The sequence below is a fragment of the Limanda limanda genome, chromosome 5 (genome assembly GCF_963576545.1).
Source record: "Limanda limanda chromosome 5, fLimLim1.1, whole genome shotgun sequence".
In the NCBI taxonomy this organism is placed as follows: Eukaryota; Metazoa; Chordata; class Actinopteri; order Pleuronectiformes; family Pleuronectidae; genus Limanda; species Limanda limanda.
The window spans coordinates 3,996,279-4,021,425 of record NC_083640.1 but is presented as its reverse complement, the minus strand read 5'-3'; the positions used below and the strand labels follow the sequence as shown (position 1 = coordinate 4,021,425).

General features: G+C 38.9%; 2 protein-coding genes across 2 annotated transcripts; both read left to right on the top strand.

Moving 5' to 3' along the window:
- The first annotated feature begins 6,921 nt into the window (after positions 1 to 6,921).
- Positions 6,922 to 9,210, top strand: LOC133002424 (tripartite motif-containing protein 16-like). Its single transcript, XM_061072244.1, has one exon. The coding sequence runs from the start codon at positions 6,937 to 6,939 to the stop codon at positions 8,611 to 8,613; it is 1,677 nt and encodes a 558-aa protein (XP_060928227.1). The 5' UTR covers positions 6,922 to 6,936; the 3' UTR covers positions 8,614 to 9,210.
- Positions 9,211 to 13,261: 4,051 nt separating this feature from the next.
- Positions 13,262 to 22,041, top strand: LOC133001456 (E3 ubiquitin/ISG15 ligase TRIM25-like). Its single transcript, XM_061071029.1, has 2 exons — positions 13,262 to 14,945; positions 19,941 to 22,041. The coding sequence occupies exons 1-2, from the start codon at positions 13,280 to 13,282 to the stop codon at positions 21,620 to 21,622; spliced, it is 3,348 nt and encodes a 1,115-aa protein (XP_060927012.1). The 5' UTR covers positions 13,262 to 13,279; the 3' UTR covers positions 21,623 to 22,041.
- The last annotated feature ends 3,106 nt before the right edge of the window (positions 22,042 to 25,147 follow it).

The following is a 25,147-nucleotide window of genomic DNA, read 5'->3' as shown; positions in this document are numbered from 1 at the left end:
CAAGTCAATTCTCTCAGTGTATCATCAGGAATACAAAACAAGGATGCAAAATTAGAAGTGCAATGTTTTTTTAATCAAGTCTGATCACAATATGGATTTATCTTTAAATAACAAAAAGTATAAAATACTGAGCTAATGTATAGAAATATGAAAATAAATAAAATAACATCCTGAATACAATTTGCTGAATTACAACAAATGTAAATATGACAAGCATTAACAGCCTGTTTAAATAAGCAGTGTCAATTTTTCTTCAATTCGATCCATAAACATCTATCAAACACATAATAACAAACATCATATTCACAATGGGTATTAGGCGGAGTCTGCAAGAATGATTCAAGTTTGAGCCACATTTACACATATCAGACAGAGAATCCAAACAGTGACATCTCATGAAAACTGAACACTTCAATGACTGTCCTTAAAGATCTAAAGATTAGCCTCCTGTATATAACAGAGGCATTGAACACTTTGATACTTTCCTTTGTGTTATAAAAAATAGTGCCTCTTAAAAAAACAATTGCCTCGAAGCCCTTGGGGATTATTTACATGGAATCTTCCAATGCAGAACTTCTAAGTGCATTATTGAAACTATTTACATCATCACTTCATCATATCATTGTTTACACACTCATTTCAGACGTATTCTGCGGTTATTGTGATTAGCAGCAAATCGATTAACAAATTCATCCAAGTCCAGGGACTTTGCTCGTCTGGACTCCACACTTAAAATACCCAGACTGCTCAGTCGATCATCATCCATAGTGGATCTCAAGTGTGTCTTTATTAACTTGAGTGTGGAAAAGCTGCGTTCACAGGAGGCAGTACTGACTGGTATGGCAATAGCAATTTTGCATAACCTGAAGAGCTCATGGAATACCTCTTTAAAGGGTTCAACGAATTTAGTGAGTTCTACTAGGCTAGAGGGCTTCTGTATGCCAGATTTGACTTTTCTCTCTAGGATTCTTTTCATTTGGTGTAACTCGTGTTTGAGGTCATCTGTGTTACATTCATAAATAGAAGCAAATGCAAATAGAGCTTGCTCTTGGCAAAATGTATTACTTGACGGATTTAAGGCTTGGATTCCCAACATTATTTCACAATTTGGTTTAGCAAATCGTCTGTTTAGCTCACTGAGCATGTTATCCAGCACAGGGTAAAATATGCTGGTACGGAAAGTGTCCATACTCTGCTCTGAACGCTCACCCGTTGAGGACATGACAGCATGTCCATCTAGCCACCGGCTCTGTTTTGTCTTTCTTTTTGAAGTAGGTTCCACCTCTACATCACATTTTTCAGCAGTATTTAAGATTTCTCTCCAGAGTCCTTCAAAGTAGGATTCATCCCTGTAAGCTTGAACATTTTGCACAAGGGCTTGAACTAGATCCACAGCTGAACACAAATCAAGAGAGGGAGACTGTAGCATGTCAGAGAGACACCTTGCATCACCAAAAACCTTATTGCATATCACCAAAAGTCCAATGAACTGCAGGTCAAATTGAGCGAGCAGGCCTCGTGCATCAATGCTTCTATCGCCACTGTTTTCTGAAGCCACTTCTACAAGGAGACGCATGATGGCAGGTAGTCTATCAAGAACAGTGTGGCAAGCTATATGCCGGCAAGCCCACCTTGTTTCACTCAATCGCTGAAGTTCTCTGGGTGCTCCAGGATACATTTCTTTCTGTATGTTCAGCCACTTGTTGTGAATGTACGAGCCAGACACAAATACATAGAGTCTCTGCAACAATGCGAAAAAACATTCAGCTTGTGGTACTGCCTTAACTGTGTCCACAAGAACAAGATTAAGACAATGGGCATTACAATGTACATAAAAGGCCTGTTTTGCCACCTCTTTAATACGAGCCTGAACGCCTGAGTGCTTGCCACTCATGACAGAAGCCCCATCATATGATTGCCCGATCAGGTTACTTTTGTATTCCAAGCCACATCTCTCAAGTACCTGTATTATTTTATCCGTCAGGCCTGCAGCATCTAGGCGGTCTGCAGATTCAAAGTGCAAAAAGCTCTCTTTTACGGCTCCTGCATAATAATATCTTAACACTAAAGAGATCTGCTCCTTTTTTTTAAGGTCTTTAGTTTCATCTGCCATAAGGGAAAAGACTTCACTCTCCTTGACTTCGTTTATGATGGAAGCGCGTACCATTTCAGCTAATGTATCCAAAATTTCATTTTGAATTTGGTGGCTCGTGTATTTTGCATTGCGAGGCCCTGTCATTTTCTTTTTAACAACTGGGTCATGTTTAGCAATCATGTCCAATATAGCCAAGAAGTTTCCCCTGTTGTCTGCATCTACTGTCTCCTTGTGTCCCCTCTGTGAAATATTCTGGGTTGCAGTTAACAGTAGGACTTCTGCTAAACTTTTTATGTAGGCACGATTTTCCTCTATCTGCTTATGATGTTCTTTACTTAAAGTACTCATTAACAAGGCATCAGCTTTATCTGCTCTCTCATATTCTTTCCAAGCAATCATTGCATTTGTGTGACCCTCTCCCTTTGCATGTCCACAAAACCCTCCATCTCTGAATGTTGCCTTTTTCCAGTTTTTAAAACCCAAGGCTGACGTAAACACTGACTCTGTGTGTGGGAGGCCAAAATGCCTGCATGCATAACAGTATGCTGAGTCTTGTGACAGTGAATATTCAAGCCATGTGTGGATAGAGTACCACGATGCCTGAAAGTGTCTGCGCCTGTCGCCCTGGAGTGTCCTCGGATAGAGTTTCAGACGTGGCTGGACTGGACTATCAGTTCTTGATTTGGAAATGTCTGTTTAAAAATGGAAAAAAAGGCATATTCAATTATTAAATTACAGCAGAGATTAATAATCAAGATAAACTCATACATTGGAGTGTACTATCCCATGTTACATCTAATGGATTATCTGAACACTATAATCTTCTTAAAAACGTTATAGATTTGAGGCCATTCATCCAACTCTACTCCAGTTGAGGTGAGTGGTATGACTCATACCTGTTTATGAATTATCAGGCCACTGTATCAGATTGGGCAAAACTGAAGTGGAATTAAAGTGTCCAGTATGCGTGAAAGAGTGAGTATACCTGGAGGTCCACTTGGGCCGCCACTCGTTGTTGGAGGCTCCTCTCTCTCGCTGTCTGAATCTTCTCTGTGGGAATCTAAATATATATATTAAAAACATTAATAGGTGTTTAAAGTATTTTCCACAAGGTGTAATGATCCACTATCCAATTTCACAGATACAAAAGATTAAAATTCATTTTCTACAGCATTAAACATATTCAATATAAACTTGTGGACAATATCGATGGAAAAGTTAGCAGAAGAGTACAACATACAATGTAAGATTGACAATTTACCTGGGGATCCACTGGGGCCACTCCTCAGGGAGGACTCTTCTGTCCTGCTCTCAATCAATCTTTCAGAAACATCTAAAATAATTACAATAAGGTGTACAGGTAATTTTCCTAAAGGTTTTATAATGCATGCTATATAGTGTTTAACAAACACACTATAAGCTAAAGTATAATATTAGTGAAAGTGTCTCTGGGTAGCAAATACAAATATGCCATACTTTAATGTAATGAAAAAACTAACTGATATGTTTTACAATGCACTTTCAACCTGACCTGTATATGAATAGACACACTTTAAGCCAATTGTAAATAAGATAACCTCATACCAAGCTGTACTATATGTGAGTCTCTATACTGTATACCTGGAGGTCCATTTAAGTTGCTGCTCTCTGGGGGCTCCTCATCCGCGCTCTCTGCCTGTTTTTTCTCCATCTCATCCTCATTCTTTGCCTTAGCTGTCTTCTTTCCACTTGCCCTGAAGAAGGACGCTATGTCTGCCTTCTTCCTCTTCATTATTTTTCCCTCTTTAATGACACCTATCCAAAATGCATACTGTATATACCTGAAACCAATCATAACACGTTCTGACAACAATAGCAGTTAACAGCAAATAACTAGATCGAAAGTCGATCTGAAGTTGCAAAAACAAATGTGTGTAGAGACAAGAGAGAGATTATATTAAAACACTGTACACAATCTCGCAACGTAGTTATCAAATACAGCATAGCATATAGCAATTTTAACAGTTTACTATGTTCTCCTCCGATCTAGCTTGCTTCTATACTTTCGCAAAAAAGATAGTCATGGGTGGGATAGTCACAGTTATTAGAAGACAAAAACAACATCCATTATGATATCATACCTTTCTGTTTTGGGTTTCTTCACTTAGCCACAGGTGCCGGTCAAAGCGTCAGGTGGTAACAGGCATTCTCAGGCCATGCTTGAGCCGTTTAATTCAAATACAGGATGTGTGCGCGCTGCGCGTGGCTAAAGGGTCCGACAGTGTACTAGCGGTGCGAGAAAGGTTCCGCATTTTTCCACAGCCGTCAAAACTTTTGACCGCTCTGATGTGGTGCTTGGGGTGGCCAATGGGGTGGCCGAGATTCTACGGGGGGTGGCCGTGGCCACCCCCGGCCACCCCCTGGCTCCGCCATTGCTTTCCTTGTCCTGCCACAATGTATCTATAATATATGATGAGTGTTTTATTGACAACGGATTGACATTATAATCGATAAATTCTGCTGTTTGGTACGTTTCACTTCAACACAGGTAAACCGGGTCGGAACCAGAATCAGAATCAGAATCAGAAGTATTTTATTGCCAAGTACGTTCACACATACAAGGAATTTGCTCTGGTAATTGGTGCAAACAATGAACATAGAAACATAAAAACACAATAAATACAACATGCAAGAAGAGCAATAAAAAATGTGAAACCAGTATATATTTACTCACTGTTTACTTCTCATTTACTCACTTTTTATCAATATTTACACAAAGTAACATTTATTTTGAGATAAACATTTCTGAATAAAAATATATAAAAAAATATAAAATATAAAAGTGAAGTAAAAAGTGAAATGCTAAATGCAAAACAGTTAACAGTGTCATATTGCAATATGCAATGTAATGCAGTATAATATAATATGATATGATATAATGTGTTAATTTAACACATCCTAGAGGTGTGGGGGTGGAATAAAAGTCCGAGTCAGGTGGGGGTCCCGGGCCTTGTTGATAAGGCCCACTTAACAAAGTGGTGGGAAGTAACGAGGTAGAAATACTTTGTTTCTGTACTTAAGTAGATTTTTTTTACATATCTGTACTTTACTTGAGTATTTCTTTTCCTGACGACTTTTTACTTTTACTCGTTACATTTGAAAAAAATATGTGTACTTTCTACTTCTTACATTCTCAAACTGGCTCGTTCTCTCTCTCTCTCTCTCTCTCTCTCTCTCTCTCTCTCTCTCTCTCTCTCTCTCTCTCTCTCTCTCTCATCTAGGGTTAACATTTTTTACATTATATACATTATATTCATATTGTTGTTAAAATGTTTCAGTCAGTTGAGATAAATCTTGAGGAGAAACGTTTTGGTTTGTTTTGTGTCTGTATAGGACTACTATAAAAAGCACTTTGCATTTTTAATTTTGGTACTTGTACTTTTACTTTTGATACTTAAGTACATTTCAACACCAGATACTTTTGATACTTAAGTACTTTTAATATGAGCTACTCTAAGACTTTAACTCCAGTCATTTTCTGACGGGTGACTTCTACTTTTACCGAAGTCACTTTCAGGTAAGATATCTGTACTTTTACTCAAGTATGGCTTTCAAGTACTTTATACACCACTGGTCAAAACCCACCGGGAAAAACCGGGTTCGAGTCCCGTAGTCCGTGCATTGATCACCACTCCTCCTGGAAAGTCCACCTAGGACTTTACAGGAGATGAATGTTGAATTTATTGACATTTTATTGGACTTAATAGAGTCTTAAAAGTTGTCTCTCATGTGTCTGATTTCATATATAGTGATTTCCTATGTTTTCATTTGTTTTATCTCCCTTTTGAATATTAGAAAGATCTAAAATAAACTTAAATCATTTCTTTTGGCATCGTTGACAGATTTACGATGCAATTATGGTTGACTCATAAAGTAAGAGGCTGAAAGATATAGAGTAATACACTTTTTAATTCAACATTCAATGCGTTTACAAAGGGCTTCGCAGACATGACAACAAGAAACACACAAAGAGACTACAAAGGGAAACAAGATCATGCAAGACAATGGGGGAAATAAAGCAATAAAGCAAACACCTGATTAAAAGCATTATAATAATATAAACAATAAAATACAGCAATAAATCAGACAAAAGTGAGAAGTTTAAAACCATTTTTAAAGGGGATCCTGAGGTGATTCTGTGATTGACAGAGGGAGTTTTTGACATAATAATTCAGCAGATAGACTTTAGAAGATGTTATCAAACGCTTGTGAGCAAGAAATGTAATTGAGGCTTTATATTTTACAGTTTAATCATTACCTTAATAATAATAAAAGCAGAAAAACAAAGAAAACCCCATTGCGTTGTGGATGTCTTTGGTTGTATAAAGAACTAAAAGAGACTAAACAGTTTTGCATCTTTGCTGTAAAGTTTCTCTGGGTTATTTTTACGAGTTTTTCTTTGTTAGTTTTGAGATGTGCTTTATAAATAAAGATGTGATTTTTTTTATTTAAGGCTTCTATTAGATTTGACTCTTATATTTACTGTGTGTTGTGAATGAAGGAAAACACACTCTGCCTCTCACTGAATCTCCTCTGAACAACAGGGGAGAACAGGCCGCTGGGAAATGCAGTAAATCCTGAAACACCAACAACTTCTTCCTCAAACACAAGCAGCTCCTCCCAGTCAGGATGTGTCTGTGTCTCCTCCCTTCACAGGTGTCACAGTGTAGGAACCAGTGAACAACAAGCTGTAAACTGTGGGAGCTGAGTCACTGCAGGGAGTGAACGAGAGGGGGAGGAGCAGAGATCTGTTTCTTGTCACAGGAAGTGAAACTGTTCTAGAGTAACTGGCAGCAGCTGAAATGGCGCAGCAAGAAATTCAAGTAGACAGGGAAAGATTCTGCTGTTCGATCTGTTTGGATCTACTGAAGGATCCGGTGGCTACTGGCTGTGGACACAGCTACTGTAAGAGCTGTATTAACACCCACTGGGACAAAGGGGAGGAGAGAGGAAGCTACAGCTGCCCTCAGTGTAGACAGACCTTCACACCGAGGCCTGTCCTGGAGAAAAACACCATGTTAGCTGATTTAGTGGAGGAGCTGAAGAAGACTGGACTCCTAGCTGCTTCTGCTGATCACTGCTATGCTGGACCTGAAGATGTGGCCTGTGATGTTTGCACTGGGAGAAAACTGAAAGCTCTCAAGTCCTGTTTGAATTGTTTGGCCTCTTATTGTGAAAAACACCTCCAGCTTCATCTTAAGTCAGCTGCATTGAAGAAGCACAAGCTGGTGGAGCCCTCGGAGAAGCTCCAGGAGAACATCTGCTCTCGTCACGACGAGGTGATGAAGATGTTCTGCCGCACTGATCAGCAGTGTATCTGTTATCTCTGCTCTGTGGATGAACATAAAGGCCACGACACAGTTACAGCTGCAGCAGAAAGGACTGAGAGGCAGAGAGAGCTTGAGCTGAGGAGACAAACAATCCAGCAGAGAGTCCAGGACACAGAGAAAGACGTGAAGCTGCTTCAACAGGAGGAGGAGGCCATCAATGGCTCTGCTGATAAAGCAGTGGAGGACATTGAGGAGATCTTCACTGAGATGATTCGTCTGCTGGAGAAAAGAAGCTCTGATGTGGAGCAGCAGATCAGATCCCAGCAGGAAACTGAAGTGAGTCGAGTCAGAGAGCTTCAGGAGAGACTGGAGCAGGAGATCACTGAGCTGAAGAGGAAAGACCATGAACTGAAGCAGCTCTCAGACACAGAGGACCACAACCAGTTTCTACACAACTACCCCTCACTGTCACCACTCAGTGAATCTACACACTCATCCAGCATCAGGATCCGTCCTCTGAGGTACTTTGAGGACGTGAGAGCAGCTGTGTCACAGGTCAGAGGTCGACTACAGGACATTCTGAGTGAGGCAGAGACAGCGATTTTACAGATTGTGTCCCAAGTGGATGTTTTACTGCCACAACCAGAGCCACAGACCAGAGCTGACTTCTTAAAATATTCACAGGAAATCACACTGGATCCAAACACAGCATACAAACTTCTGTTATTATCTGAGGGAAACAGAAAAGTAACAGTTATGAGTGAAGAACAGTCTTATTCTAATCACCCAGACAGATTCACTGATTGGCGTCAGGTCCTGAGTAGAGAGAGTCTGACTGGACGTTGTTACTGGGAGGTGAAGGTGGGGGGGGGAAGAGGAGGAGTTGATGTAGCAGTCACATACAAGAATGTCACCAGAGCAGGAAACTCACATGAATGTTTATTTGGATACAATGATAAATCTTGGTCATTAACTTGTGTTGGTAACAATTATAACTTTTATTACAACAGCATCATGACTCCAGTGTCAGGTCCTCTGTCCTCCAGAGTAGGAGTGTACCTGGATCACAGTGCAGGTGTTCTGTCCTTCTACAGAGTCTCTGACACCATGACTCTCCTCCACAGAGTCCAGACCACATTCACTCAGCCTCTCTATGCTGGATTTGGGGTCGGGTTTGGATCCACAGCTGAGTTCTGTAAACTCAAATAGACTCGAGTCATTAAAAGCAGTGATTTAGATTCTGTGTTTAAATCTTTAACTTCTTTTGTCTCCATGTTTGCTGATCAAAGTTTGTTGTGGTGACGTTTCTGCTCCGCACAGAGATCAGCTGTCAATCAAACACTGACCTTCCTTTATCAAACATATTCAGTTCTCACTTTGTAAAGACAGAAATCTATAATTACACTGACATGAATGTGTTTGAAAGAACTAATGTTGCTGTTGTTTTCTAAATCAATGTAGAAAGTACAAGTACAGCAAAGTAAAAACCGTTGATAATAATGATGATGATATAATAATCAACAGTTATAAACTGAAGATGTGAGGACGAGAAGAATAATGTTAAAAATGAACTAAATAATTTACAAATTGGTGATTTCTGTCTTCATATTGAATTATATAGCAGAATGGAATAAACTGCTCCAGTCCAACCTGAGTTAGTAATGAAATAATAACAGCAAGTCAATTTGTATGTCTGAAAGTGAAAATATACTCAAACAAATGAAAGAATTCTGATTCTGATCTGAAAAGTGCAATTAATCAATTGCTACCAACAACTCTAAACTGAGGCAGTTTGTCAGGCAAATGTTTTAAGTATCATAACATTGAATGTATAAAATAAAACATACAATAAACCTGATTTATTAACCTCAAGTCATCCTCTCTGAGTTTCATTTGCCTGTGTTGCAACAGCCCTGCTGCCACACACACTATATACCAGTTTATGTCTAAATATTTACGAACTTTATTCTCTCTATACCTATTTTCCTCTTGTATCTTACTTTCCATGTTCTATACAGTTAGTTCTGACCTTGTTTATCCTATTAAAAATAAAGAAAATATCATGAGGTCGGGCGCACAAGCTGTGGAACTAAACTGGGAGATGGACGAGAGCCAAAAGCCAAAAACGGTGCTGAAGAAACTCAGAGAGCTGAACCCCGAGTCCGTCAGCTGATCCTGTCTGGGTTTATATAACACACACACACACACACACACACACACACACACACACACACACACACACACACACACACACACACACACACACACACACACACACACACACACACACACACACACACACACACACACACACACACACACACACCCTCTCTCACTTAAGTGTGGAAGAACAGACCTAGCTAAAACACATGTGGCTGAACTGGAGCATGAAATGATTTGTCGTCCACATACTTTGGGCCAAGCATCAGATTCAATCAAATTCATAATAAAATATCACCACCTCCACCAAAAATTGTGTTTAATGTTAAAATGGACGAGGACGTGTTTCTCTGCAGCTTAACTGACTGAATATTCTGCAGCTGGGATCAAAACTTTAATTTAGCTCAGATACAAGTTACAAGAACCACTGATCAATATATTAACTACTTAATCCACTTCACTGGTTATAGATTATGTTATCAACTCAAACCTCAGGAATTTAATCTTAACTAAAATCCATGTGTTGCTTTAATGGGCTTGTTTTCCTCACCAGTGCAGTTGTAGTCTACATAATAGTTTTCCCACACTCATGAAAGGTCACCGCGACCTTTGAACTTTGAAATCAATTCAGTTCATCTTTGAGTTTAAATGACAACTGATCAAAATTTGACAAAATTCCTCGACGGCAGATATGAGATTTGATGTTCAAGAGCCCAAACACTTTGTTTAAGAAAATGCATTGTCAACACAAACCATTGTGGCTCATACAATAACCTTTGATCATATCAAATAATTTTCTGATATGAATCTACTTGAGAAGTATATTTTGTTAGCTCTCTAATTGTTTACCTGTAAACTTCTGAACACTTATTGCAAGACAGTTTTTCTTTTATACACGTAATGATCTAAATATGATTATTATCAGGTCATATAAGCAAAATTGTGCTGAAAAATAAAGAAACCAAACAATGACAAGGTAAATATTCTATATAAAAATACAAAAACATTCAAAGTTAAACTCATAATGAAGAAAATATGCATAATAACTCGGACTAAATAAAGAGTTTTCCAGCTGCATCTGATCCTTTCCGGATTCAAAATGTCTGATTGAACATCCCAGTCTGTTTGTGACACCAGTTAAAGTCCAGCGTCAACACAAACATGTTGTTCTCTCGCTCATTGTCGAATCCAGTGGCGTCACAGAGCCGAGAGTAAACGATTCCAGGACAGAGCAGCACGTTAACCTGGAAGGAGCCAAACAAACAGCATCATATCTGACGGAGAGAAACCAGGTGAGAGGTGAACGGCTGCTCCGTCACGACGTCACACATCTGGACCGAGAGGTTCCACAGCTGGATGAGGATGTTTTTCTGTTGTTGTGGAGAAACATCAGTTTTCATTAGTTAATCTTATCTGTGGATCATTTAAGTTATAAAAATAAATATCATATATGTTGAATAGATAATAAGCACAACCCCCACACACCCTCAGGGGCTGGAACAACTATATAAAAAAAGTTTTTATCCACATATTCTCTCGTGAACATGAATCCAAATGAAGGTGAAACCATCAACTGTAAATAAAGAATGCAAAGGGTGAAAGACTGCAGGAAAAAAATTCACAGAACTTTTATTTCTGTCGTCTTTAGTCTGAAGGATTATACTGAGTGTTTTTTATTCTTATGTCATTCGTATCTTGTTTTACAAAAACAAAGTTAAAAAATATGGCAAAACGTTTTTTAACATTGACATATTGGATTTTCCCTGGCAGTTGAAAATGCTGTTGATTTATTGATTGTTGGTTAATAATTACATGTCTTTAATGGCTCATCCATCACATTTGTGTTCTGAAATATACAAATCAGGCCTTTAATTAAATAAGGCATCATTTACATAATTAAACATAATATTTCAGTGAATGGAACCTGATGTCTCCTTTTCTTCTGCTATTTTTTGTTGTTGCATTAACCAGCTCGTGATTATTTTCAATCTTTGAATTTTGAGTGCATCATATCACTGGAATAGAACTTGAACAGAACACAAGTTCAGACAGAGATCTGCTGCTCTCTGTTGGCTGAACAGGAATCTGAAGTTAAAACTGAGCAAGTTCAAGCTGCTGCTCAAATTCACTCAGTTTCATTCTCATGTTGGGAAGTTAAAATCTTCGAATCTTGAAATTGATTTGACACTTTTTCTGAATATGGAGATAAACATTCCTTTATGATAAAGATAAATATATATTAATAGATGTATATTTTATTACGTTTTCACCCTCATTTACTTTAAAAAGTTCATTTGAATCTGTAAAATGAAAACAAACTGAGGCATCTGAACTGAAAACGAGCCTCCAGCACTTTAAAGGCTGGTTAGTTTATTTTCCAATGAAAATATTACAAAACAAAATCATAGTTTAAACTGATTGTGTGTATTTGTATTTTAATGTGTAGAGGTACGTGTAACATGTATGACCACACTGTGTCGCTGCTTCACCTCTGAGGCCGATGGGTGTCAAGTCAACGAGGGAGAGACAGTAACTGACCGGATGATGGACAACTCTACCTTTCAAAGTAAGATCACTCAACGTTAAACCATGAATCATTGTCAGTGGATTTAAACTGTTCAAATGAATCCAACAATAACAACAACAACAACAATACATATTATAATAATGATAACTGTTTTATTATTATTATATGGCACCTTTTAAAACAGCATTACAAAGAGGCCAAATAAAACATTATCCTTCTAAAAATAAAAGACAGCAACTTATGGTAAAACATCTCAAATCATGACATACATTTAATTAAAGTGATGTCACGCCCCCTGTTGACGTGGGGGATTGGTTGACGATTCCATGCCTTTGTAGAATCGTCAACCAAACCCGTTCCGTCTTTCGTCCCTTGCATCGAGGATTTACCAATCCTGGGAGATCTTTCATTTAAACTGCAGCTGAGGCGAAGATCAAGCGCAGGATGCTGCAAATAAATAAACAACAACAGCAGAGAAACAACAACAACAACAACAATACTACTACTACTGCTACTGCTATTAATAATAATAATAATAATAACTAAACATCATCATCATCATCATTAGCAATTCAAAATAAACTAATGGATTCGTTGTGCTCTTTTTGTGTATGTATGTATTGTTGTAATGTGTATGGGTTGTGTGTGACAACTGTTTACAAACCAACTGGCCCCTCGGGGACAGTAAAGACGACCTTAACCTTAACTTAACCTTTATTCTACTTTGTTAGTTTTTTATTCTTTGATGAGTGAGTTTGTATTTGTTATTTTTACAAGTTTTTCATTGTTAGTTTTGAGATGTGCTTTATAAATAAAGATGTGATTTATTATTATTAAATGCATCTATTTGATTTTACTTTAATTGTTACTATGTATTGTAAATGAAGGAAAACACACTCTGCCTCTCACTGAATCTCCTCTGAACACCAGGTGAGAACAGGCCGCTGGGAAATGCAGTAAATCCTGAAACACCAACAACTTCTTCCTCAAACACAAGCAGCTCCTCCCAGTCAGGACATGTCTGTGTCTCCTCCTTTCACAGGCGTGTCAGTGTAAGAACCGGTGAACAACAAGCTGTGAACTGTGGGAGATGAGTCACTGCAGGAAGTGAACGAGAGGGTGAGGAGCAGAGATCTGTTTCTGTTCACAGGAAGTGATTCTGTTCTTCAGGGACTGGCAGCAGCTGAAATGGCGCAGCAAGAAATTCAACTGGACAGAGAAAGATTCTGCTGTTCGATCTGTTTGGATCTACTGAAGGATCCGGTGGCTACTGGCTGTGGACACAGCTACTGTAAGAGCTGTATTAACACCCACTGGGACAAAGAGGAGGAGAGAGGAAGCTACAGCTGCCCTCAGTGTAGACAGACCTTCACACTGAGGCCTGTCCTGGAGAAAAACACCATGTTAGCTGATTTAGTGGAGGAGCTGAAGAAGACTGGACTCCAAGCTGCTCCTGCTGATCACTGCTATGCTGGACCTGAAGATGTGGCCTGTGATGTCTGCACTGGGAGAAAACTGAAAGCTCTCAAGTCCTGTTTGGTTTGTTTGGCCTCTTATTGTGAGAAACACCTCCAGCGTCATCTTCAGTCAGCTGCATTGAAGAAGCACAAGCTGGTGAAGCCCTCGGAGAAGCTCCAGGAGAACATCTGCAATCGTCACGACGAGGTGATAAAGATGTTCTGCCGCACTGATCAGCAGTGTATCTGTTATCTCTGCTCTGTGGATGAACATAAAGACCATGACACAGTGTCAGCTGCAGCAGAAAGGACTGAGAGGCAGAGAGACCTCGGGCTGAGGAGACAAACAATCCAGCAGAGAGTCCAGGACACAGAGAAAGACGTGAAGCTGCTTCAACAGGAGGAGGAGGCCGTCAACGACTCTGCTGATAAAGCAGTGAAGGACAGTGAGGAGATTTTCACTGAGCTGATCCGTCTGCTGGAGAAAAGAAGCTCTGATGTGAAACAGCAGATCAGATCCCAGCAGGACACTGAAGTGAGTCGAGTCAGAGAGCTTCAGGAGAGACTGGAGCAGGAGATCACTGAGCTGAAGAGGAAAGACCATGAACTGAAGCAGCTCTCAGACACAGAGGACCACAACCAGTTTCTACACAACTACCCCTCACTGTCACCACTCAGTGAATCTACACACTCATCCAGCATCAGGACCCATCCTCTGAGGGACTTTGAGGACGTGACAGCAGCTGTGGCACAGGTCAGAGGTCGACTACAGCACATTCTGAGTGAGACAGAGACAGAGATTTTACCGATTGTGTCTCAAGTGGATGTTTTACTGCCACAACCAGAGCCAGAAACCAGAGCTGACTTCTTAAAATATTCACAGGAAATCACACTGGATCCAAACACAGTAAACAAACGTCTGTTATTATCTGAGGGAAACAGAAAAGTAACATGGATGAGTGAAGATCAGTCTTATTCTAATCACCCAGACAGATTCACTGGTTGGTATCAGGTCCTGAGTAGAGAGAGTCTGACTGGACGTTGTTACTGGGAGGTGGAGATGGAGGTGGGGATGAGAGGAAGAGTTGATGTAGCAGTCACATACAAGAATATCAGCAGAGCAGGAGGCTCAGAATGTGTATTTGGATACAATGATAAATCTTGGTCATTATTTTGTAATCGAAACAGTTATAACTTTTATTATAACAGCATCACGGCTCCAGCGTCAGGTCCTGTGTCCTCCAGAGTAGGAGTGTACCTGGATCCCAGTGCAGGTGTTCTGTCCTTCTACAGCGTCTCTGACACCATGACTTTCCTCCACAGAGTCCAGACCACATTCACTCAGCCTCTCTATGCTGGAGTTTATGTTTATACTGGTTCCACAGCTGAGTTCTGTAAACTCAAATAGACTTGAGTCATAAAAAGCAGTGATTTAGATTCTGTGTTTAAATCTTTAACTTCTTTTGTCTCCATGTTTGTTGATCAAAGTTCGTCGTGGTGACGTTTCTGCTCCGCACAGACATCAGCTGTCAATCAAACACTGACCTTCCTTTATCACACATATTTTTAGTTCTCACTTTGTAAAGACAGAAATCTATAATTACACTGACATGAATGTGTTTGAAAGAACAAATGTTGCTGTTGTTTTCTAAATCAATGTAGAAAGTACAAGTACAGCAAAGTAAAAATGTTGAATATAGCCAATAGGCCACTAAATGCAAAATGGCGGGCTTCCTGTTGCGTTCTGGGCGGCTTGGGGGGGCACCGTTGAGCCATTTTGCTACGCCCATTGAAAATTCCTCCAGAATACGTACATTTTCCCCACTTTCTAATGTTCTGATAATTTTGGTAAGAATTTGAGCATGTTAAGCCTCAAAAAGCCAATTCATTTGCCTGAAAAATGATAATCCTTACAATTTCAATAGGGCCTCACTCTGTTCGGTGCTCGGGCCCTACAATACAAAACATAGTTCAACATGGGAGATTCAGAAACAAACTATAAAATAAAATACCATCAATAATCATGACGTGAGTGATGACGTGCAGAGACAAGTTTTAAATTAAAAACTACCATTGATAATAATGATGATGATATAATAATCAACAGTAATAAACTGAAGATGTGAGGACGAGAAGATTAATGTTAAAAATGAACTAAATAAAATACAAATTGGTGATTTCTGTCTTCATATTCAATTATAAAGCAGAATGGAATAAACTGCTCTAGTCCAAACTGAGTTAGTAATGAAATAATAACAGCAAGTCAATTTGTATGTCTGTTTGTGAAAATATACTTGAACAAATGAAAAAATTCTGATTCTGATTCTGATCTGAAAAGTGCAATTAATCAATTGCTACCAACAACTGTAAACTGAGGCGGTTTGTCAGGCAAATGTTTTAAGTATCATAACATTGAATGTATAAAATAAAACATACAATAAACCTGATTTATTAACCTCAAGTCATCCTCTCTGAGTTTCATTTGCCTGTGTTGCAACAGCCCTGCTGCCACACACACTATATACCAGTTTATGTCTAAATATTTACGAACTCTATTCTCTCTATACCTATTTTCCTCTTGTATCTTACTTTCCATGTTTTATACAGTTAGTTCTGACCTTGTTTATCTTATTAAAAATAAAGAAAACATCATGAGGTCGGGCGCATGAGCTGAGGAACTAAACTGGGAGATGGACGAGAGCCAAAAGCCCAAAAAGGTGCTGAAGAAACTCAGAGAGCTGAACCCCGAGTCCGTCAGCTGATCCTGTCTGGGTTTATATAACACACACAGACACACACACACACACACACACACACACACACACACACACACACACACACAGACTCACTCACACACACACACACACACACACACACACACACACACACACACACACACACACCCTCTCTCACTTAAGTGTGGAAGAACAGACCTCACTAAAACACATGTGGCTGAACTGGAGCATGAAATGATTTGGTGTCCACATACTTTGGGCCAAGCATCAGATTCAATTACATAATAAAATATCACCACCTCCACCAAAACTTGTGTTTAATGTTAAAATGGATGAGGACGTGTTTCTCTGCAGCTTCACTGACTGAATATTCTGCAGCTGGGATCAAAACCTTCATTTAGCTCAGGTACAAGTTACTAGAACCACTGATCAATATCATAACTACTTAATCCACTTCACTGATTATAGATTATGTGATCAACTCAAACCTTAGGAATTTAATCTTAACTAAAATCTATGTGTTGCTTTAATGGGCTTGTTTTCCTCACCAGTGCAGTTGTAGTCGACATAATAGTTTTCCCACACTCATGAAAGGTCACCGCGGCCTTTGAACTTTGAAATCTATTCAGTTCATCTTTGAGTTTGAATGACAACTGATCAAAATTTGACAAAATTCCTCAACGGCAGATCTGAGATTTGATGTTCAAGAGCCCAAACACTTTGTTTAAGAAAATGCATTGTCAACACAAACCATTGTGGCTCATACAATAACCTTTGATCATATCAAATAATTTTCTGATATGAATCTACTTGAGAAGTATATTTTGTTAGCTCTCTAATTGTTTACCTGTAAACTTCTGAACACTTATTGCAAGACAGTTTTTCTTATATACACGTAATGATCTAAATATGATCATTATCAGGTCATATAAGCAAAATTGTGCTGAAAAATTAAGAAACCAAACAATGACAAGGTAAATATTCTATATAAAAATACAAAAACATTCAAAGTTAAACTCATAATGAAGAAAATATGCATAATAACTCGGACTAAATAAAGAGTTTTCCAGCTGCATCTGATCCTTTCTGGATTCAAAATGTCTGATTGAACATCCCAGTCTGTTTGTGACACCAGTTAAAGTCCAGCGTCAACACAAACATGTTGTTCTCTCGCTCATTGTTGAATCCGGTGGCGTCACAGAGCCGAGAGTAAACGATTCCAGGACAGAGTGGCAGGTTAACCTGGAAGGAGCCGAACAAACAGCATCATATCTGACGGAGAGGAACCAGGTGAGAGGTGAACGGCTGCTCCGTCACAACGTCACACATCTGGGCCGAGAGGTTCTACAGCTGGATGAGGATGTTTTTCTGTTGTTGTGGAGAAACATCAGTTTTCATTAGTTAATCTTATACGTGGGTTATTTAAGTTATAAAATTAAATATCATATATGTTGAATAGACGATAAGCACAACTCCGACACACCCTGAGGGACTGTAACAGCTTTATAAAAAATGTTTTAATCCACGTATTCTCTCATGTACATGAATCCAAATGAAGGTGAAACCATTAACTGTGAAAATAGAATGCAAAGTGTGAAAGACTGCAGGAAAAACATTCATAGAACTTTTATGTCTGTCGTCTTTAGTCTGAAGGATTTTACTGAGTGGTTTCTTCTTATATTATTCGTATCGTATTTTACAAAACAATGTAAAAAATATGGCCACACTTTTTTTAACATTGACATATTGGATTTTCCCTGGCAGTTGAAAATGCTGTTGATTTATTGATCGTTAGATAATAAAAACAATCTGGCTCATCCAGGGCTCACATTTGTGTTCTGAAATATACAAATCAAGCCTTTAATTAAATAAAGCATCATTCACATAATTAAACATAACATTTCCATGAATGGAACCTGATGGCTCCTTTTCTTACGTCTATTTTTGTTGTTGCATTAACCAGCTTCTTATTCTTTTCAATCTTTGAATTATGAGTGCATCATATCATTGGAATAGAACTTGAACAGAACACAAGTTCAGACAGAGATCTGCTGCTCTCTGTTGGCTGAACAGGAATCTGAAGTTAAAACTGAGCAAGTTCAAGCTGCTGCTCAAATTCACTCAGTTTCATTTCTCATGTTGGAAAGTTAAAATCTTGAACCTTGAAATTGATTTAGCTCTTTTTCCAAATATGGGGATAAACATTCCTTTATGACAAAGATACATATATATTAATAGATGTATATTTTATTACGTTTTCACCCTCATTTACTTTAAAATGTTGATCTGAGTTTGTAAAATGAAAACAAACTGAGGCATCTGAACTGAAAACAAGCCTCCAGCACTTTAAAGGCTGGTTAGTTTATTCTCCAATGAAAATATTACAAAACATAATCATTTTTTAAAACTGATTGTGTTTATTTCTATTTTAATGTGTTGAGGTACATGTAACCTGTATGACCACACGGTGTCGCTGCTTCACCTCTGAGGCCGAAGGGTGTTAAGTCAACGAGGGTGAGACAGTAACTGACCGGATGATGGACAACTCTACCTTTCAAAGTAAGATCAATCAACGTTAAACCATGAATCATTGTCAATGGATTTAAATTGTTCAATTAAATACAACAATAACAACAACAACAACAACAACAAAAACAACAATACATATAATAATAATGATAACTGTTTTATTATTATTATATGGCACCTTTTAAAACAGCATTATAAAGAGGCCAAATAAAACATTACCCTTCTAAAAATAAAAGACAGCAACTTAGTAGTAAAACATCGCAAATCAAGACAATAAATGTAATAAAAGTGATGTCACACCCCCTGTTGACGGGTTAGGGTTAGGATCGGCTGCAATTTCATGCCTTTGTAGAATCGTCGACCAATCCCGTTCCGTTTTTCGAAGATCAAGCGCAGGATGCTGCAAATAAATAAATAAACAAATAAACAGCAGAGAAACAACAACAGCAACAACAACAACAACGACAACAATACTACTGCTACTGCTATTATTAATAATAATAATCATCATCATCGTTAGCAATACAAAATAAACTAATGGATTCTTTGTGCTCTTTTTGTATATGTCTGTGTTGTTGTGATGTGTATGGGTTGTGTGTGACAACTGTTTACAAACCAACTCGTCCTTGGGGACAGTAAAGACGACCTTAACCTTAACTTAACCTTTATTCTACCTGTTAGTTTTTCATTCTATGTTGGGTGAGTTTGTATTTGTTAATTTTCGAGTTTTTCATTGTTAGTTTTGAGATGTGCTTTATAAATAAAGAGGTGATTTATTATTATTGAATGCTTCTATTTGATTTGACGTTAATTGTTACGTATGTTGTGAATGAAGGAAAACACACTCTGCCTCTCACTGAATCTCCTCTGAACACCAGGTGAGAACAGGCCGCTGGGAAATGCAGTAAATCCTGAAACACCAACAACTTCTTCCTCAAACACAAGCAGCTCCTCCCAGTCAGGATGTGTCTGTGTTTCCTCCCTTCACAGGTGTCACAGTGTAAGAACCAGTGAACAACAAGCTGGGAACTGTGGGAGATGAGTCACTGCAGGGAGTGAACGAGAGGGGGAGGACCAGAGATCTGTTTCTTTTCACAGGAAGTGAAACTGTTCTAGAGTAACTGGCAGCAGCTGAAATGGCGCAGCAAGAAATTCAACTAGACAGGGAAAGATTCTCCTGTCCGATCTGTTTGGATCTACTGAAGGATCCGGTGACTACTGTCTGTGGACACAGCTACTGTAAGAGCTGTATTAACACCCACTGGGACAAAGAGGAGGAGAGAGGAAGCTACAGCTGCCCTCAGTGTAGACAGACCTTCACACCGAGGCCTGTCCTGCAGAAAAACACCATGTTAGCTGATTTAGTGGAGGAGCTGAAGAAGACTGGACTACAAGCTGCTCCTGCTGATCACTGCTATGCTGGACCTGAAGATGTGGCCTGTGATGTCTGCACTGGGAGAAAACTGAAAGCTCTCAAGTCCTGTTTAAATTGTTTGGCCTCTTATTGTGAAAAACACCTCCAGCTTCATCTTCAGTCAGCTGCATTGAAGAAGCACAAGCTGGCGGAGCCCTCGGAGAAGCTCCAGGAGAACATCTGCTCTCGTCACGACGAGGTGATGAAGATCTTCTGCCGCACTGATCAGCAGTGTATCTGTTATCTCTGCTCTGTGGATGAACATAAAGACCACGACACAGTTACAGCTGCAGCAGAAAGGACTGAGAGGCAGAGAGAGCTCAGGCGGAGGAGACGAACAATCCAGCAGAGAGTCCAGGACACAGAGAAAGACGTGAAGCTGCTTCAACAGGAGGAGGAGGCCATCAATGGCTCTGCTGATAAAGCAGTGGAGGACAGTGAGGAGATCTTCACTGAGATGATCCGTCTGCTGGAGAAAAGAAGCTCTGGTGTGAAGCAGCAGATTAGATCTCAGCAGGAAACTGAAGTGAGTCGAGTCAGAGAGCTTCAGGAGAGACTGGAGCAGGAGATCACTGAGCTGAAGAGGAAAAACCATGAACTGAAGCAGCTCTCAGACACAGAGGATCACAACCAGTTTCTACACAACTACCCCTCCCTGTCACCACTCAGTGGATCTACACACTCATCCAGCATCACGATTCGTCCTCTGAGGTACTTTGAGGACATGACAGCAGCTGTGTCACAGGTCAGAGGTCAGCTACAGGACATTCTGAGTGAGACAGAGACAGAGATTTTACAGATTGTGTCCCAAGTGGATGTTTTACTGCGACAACCAGAGCCCAAGACCAGAGCTGACTTCTTAAAATATTCACAGGAAATCACACTGGATCCAAACACAGCACACAAACGTCTGTTATTATCTGAGGGAAACGGAAAAGTAACAGTAATGAGTGAAGAACAGTCTTATTCTAATCACCCAGACAGATTCACTGGTTGTTTTCAGGTCCTGAGTAGAGAGAGTCTGACTGGACGTTGTTACTGGGAGGTGAAGGTGAAGGTGGGAGGAGAAGTTCGTGTAGCAGTCACATACAAGAATATCAGAAGAGCAGGAGACTTAGAATGTGTATTTGGATACAATGATAAATCTTGGTCATTATCTTGTGATAGATCCGGTTATATCTTTCATTACAACAGCATCGAGACTCCAGTGTCAGGTCCTTTGTCCTCCAGAGTAGGAGTGTACCTGGATCACAGTGCAGGTGTTCTGTCCTTCTACAGCGTCTCTGACACCATGACTCTCCTCCACAGAGTCCAGACCACATTCACTCAGCCGCTCTATGCTGGAGTTTGGGTTTGTGGGTCTGGATCCACATCTGAGTTCTGTAAACTCAAATAGACTTGAGTCATTAAAAGAAGTGATTTAGATTCTGTGTTTAAATCTTTAACTTCTTTTGTCTCCATGTTTGTTGATCAAAGTTTGTCGTGTTGACGTTTCTGCTCCGCACAGAGATCAGCTGTCAATCAAACACTGACCTTCCTTTATCACACATCATTAGCTCTCACTTTGTAAAGACAGAAATCTATAATTACACTGACATGAATGTGTTTGAAAGAACAAATGTTGCTGTTGATTTCTAAATCAATGTAGAAAGTACAAGTAATGCAAAGTAAAAATGTGGAATATGGCCAAAATGGTCACTTCTGTCTTCATCTTCGATTATAAAACAGAATGAAATAAACTGCTCCAGTTCAAACTGAGTTAGTAATGAAATAATAACAGCAAGTCAATTTGTATGTCTGTATGTGAAAATATACTTGAACAAATGAAAGAATTCAGTTCAATTAATCAATTGCTACCAACAACTGTAAACTGAGCCCGTTGGTCAGGCGAGTGTTTTAAGTATCATAACATTGAATGTATGAAATAAAATTTACAATAAACCTGATTTATTAACCTCAAGTCATCCTCTCTGAGTTTCATTTGCCTGTGTGGCAACAGCCCTGCTGCCACACACACTATATACCAGTTTATGTCTAAATATTTACGAACTTTATTCTCTCTATACCTATTTTCCTCTTATATCTTTCTTTCCATGTTGTATACAATTAGTTCTGACCTTGTTCATCCTATGAAAACTAAAGAAAACATCATGAGGTCGGGCGCACAAGCTGTGGAACTAAACTGGGAGATGGACGAGAGCCAAAAGACAGAAAGGTGCTGAAGAAACTCAGAGAGCTGAACCCCGAGTCCGTCAGCTGATCCTGGGTTTATATAACACACACTCACACACACACACACACCCTCTCTCACTTAAGTGTGGAAGAACAGGCCTCACTTAAACACATGTGGCTGAACTGGAGCATGTAATGATTTGTCGTCCACATACTTTGGGCCAAGCATCAGATTCAATTACATAATAAAATATCACCACCTCCACCAAAAGTTGTGTTTAATGTTAAAGTGGACAAGAACTGTTGCTCTGCAGCTTCACCGACTGAATGTTCTGCAGCTGGGATCAAAACGTTAATTTAGCTCAGATACAAGTTACTAGAACCACTGATCAATATAATAACTTAATCCACTTCACTGGTTAAAGATTATGTGATCAACTCAAACCTCAGGAATTTAATCTTAACTAAAATCCACGTGTTGCTTTAATGGGCTTGTTTTCCTCACCAGTGCAGTTGTAGTCTACATAATAGTTTTCCCACACTCATGAAAGGTCACCGCGACCTTTGAACTTTGAAATCAATTGAGTTCATCTTTGAGTTTAAATGACAAATGATGAAAATTTGATCAAATTCCTCGACGGCAGATCTGAGATTTGATGTTCAAGAGCCCAAACACTATGTTTAAGAAAATGCGTTGTCAACACAAACCATTAACGCTCATTTTTCAGCCTCTCCTTAGTTTTATTCATCTTCAACAATTAATTATCAGGCTCATACAAATAACCCTTTATCATATCAAATAATTATCTGATATGAATCTACTTGAGAAGTATATTTTGTTAGTTCTCTTATTGTTTACCTGTAAACTTCTTATTGCAAGACAGTTTTTCTTATATACACGTAATGATCTAAATATGATCATTATCAGGTCATATAAGCACATTGTGCTGAAAAATAAAGAAACCAAACAATGACAAGGTTAATATTCTATATAAAAATACAAAAACATTCAAAGTTAAACTCATAATGAAGAAAATGTGCCTAATAACTCAGACTAAATAAAGAGTTTTCCAGCTGCATCTGATCCTTTCTGGATTCAAAGTGTCTGATTGAACATCCCAGTCTGTTTGTGACACCAGTTAAAGTCCAGCGTCAACACAAACATGTTGTTCGCTCGCTCATTGTCGAATCCGGTGGCGTCACAGAGCCGAGAGTAAACGATTCCAGGACAGAGCAGCACGTTAACCTGGAAGGAGCCAAACAAACAGCATCATATCTGACGGAGAGGAACCAGGTGAGAGGTGAACGGCTGCTCCGTCACGACGTCACACATCTGGACTGAGAGGTTCTACAGCTGGATGAGGATGTTTTTCTGTTGTTGTGGAGAAACATCTGTTCTCATTAGTTAATCTTATCTGTGGATCATTTAAGTTATACAAATAAATATAATATACTGAATGTTGAATAGATGATAAGCACATCCCCAACACACCCTCAGGGTCTGGAACAGCTTTATAAAAAATGTTTTATCCACATATTCTCTCATGTACATGAATCCAAATTGAACGAGAACTCGTGCAAGAGGAGAAGAAGCTGAAAAACCTAAAATCTCCCAAAGGCCAAACAAACATAATTATATAAAATTAAAAACAGGGAGGACGACAGAAAGACGACTAATAAATGAAGGTGAAACCATTAACTGTAAGATTGCAAAGGGTGAAAGACTGCAGGAAAAACATTTGTCTTTAGTCTGAAGGATTTTACTGAGTGGTTCATTCTTATATCATTCGTATCTTGTTATACAAAACAATGTAAAAATATGGCAAAACGTCTTTCAATATTGACATATTGGATTTTCCCTGGCAGTTGAAAAAGCTGTTGATTTATTGAATGTTAGATAATAAAAAACGTCTTTCATGGCTCATCCAGGGCTCACCTTTGTGTTCTGAAATATACAAATCAAGCCTTTAATTAAATAAAGCATCATTTACATAATTAAACATAACATTTCAGTGAATGGAACCTGATGCCTCATTTTCTTACGTCCATTTTTTGTTGTTGTTACATTAACCAGCTTGTGATTATTTTCAATCTTGGAATTTTGAGTGCATCTTATCACTGGAATAGAACTCGAACAGAACACAAAGTTCACACAGAGATCTGCTGCTCTCTGTTGGCTGAACAGGAATCTGATGTTAAAACTGAGCAAGTTCAAGCTGCTGCTCAAAAGTTAAAATCTTAGAACCTTGAAATTTATTTGACTCTTTTTCCAAATATGGAGATAAACAAATTTCTTTACGACAAAGATAAAGATATTTTATATATATTATATATTAATTTCACCGTCATTTACTTTAAAAAGTTGATTTGAATCTGTGAAATGAAAACAAACAGAGGCATCTGAACTGAAAACAAGCCTCCAGCACTTTATCAATCAATCAATCAATTAAATTTTTAACAGTATACATCTGGCCAATTACTGAATTCCCTCAAAGAAAGAACCGCCTCTGTGTTACACCCTGTGTCTTTATAAATACTTTGGACTTAGGATGAATGGGCGCGCTTCTTCTGGATATGATCCAGAGAACCTGGTGACGTGTCCGGCAGAACCCCAGAGACTCTCTGTAAGTATTGTTCTTATACAATAAACTTATTTCTGTGAAACTTTTGAACATGGAACTTGTCTAAATTATTAACCTTTCCCATTTGAACCTTGAATCTACGAACACGCTGTCTGGTCCGGATGGAA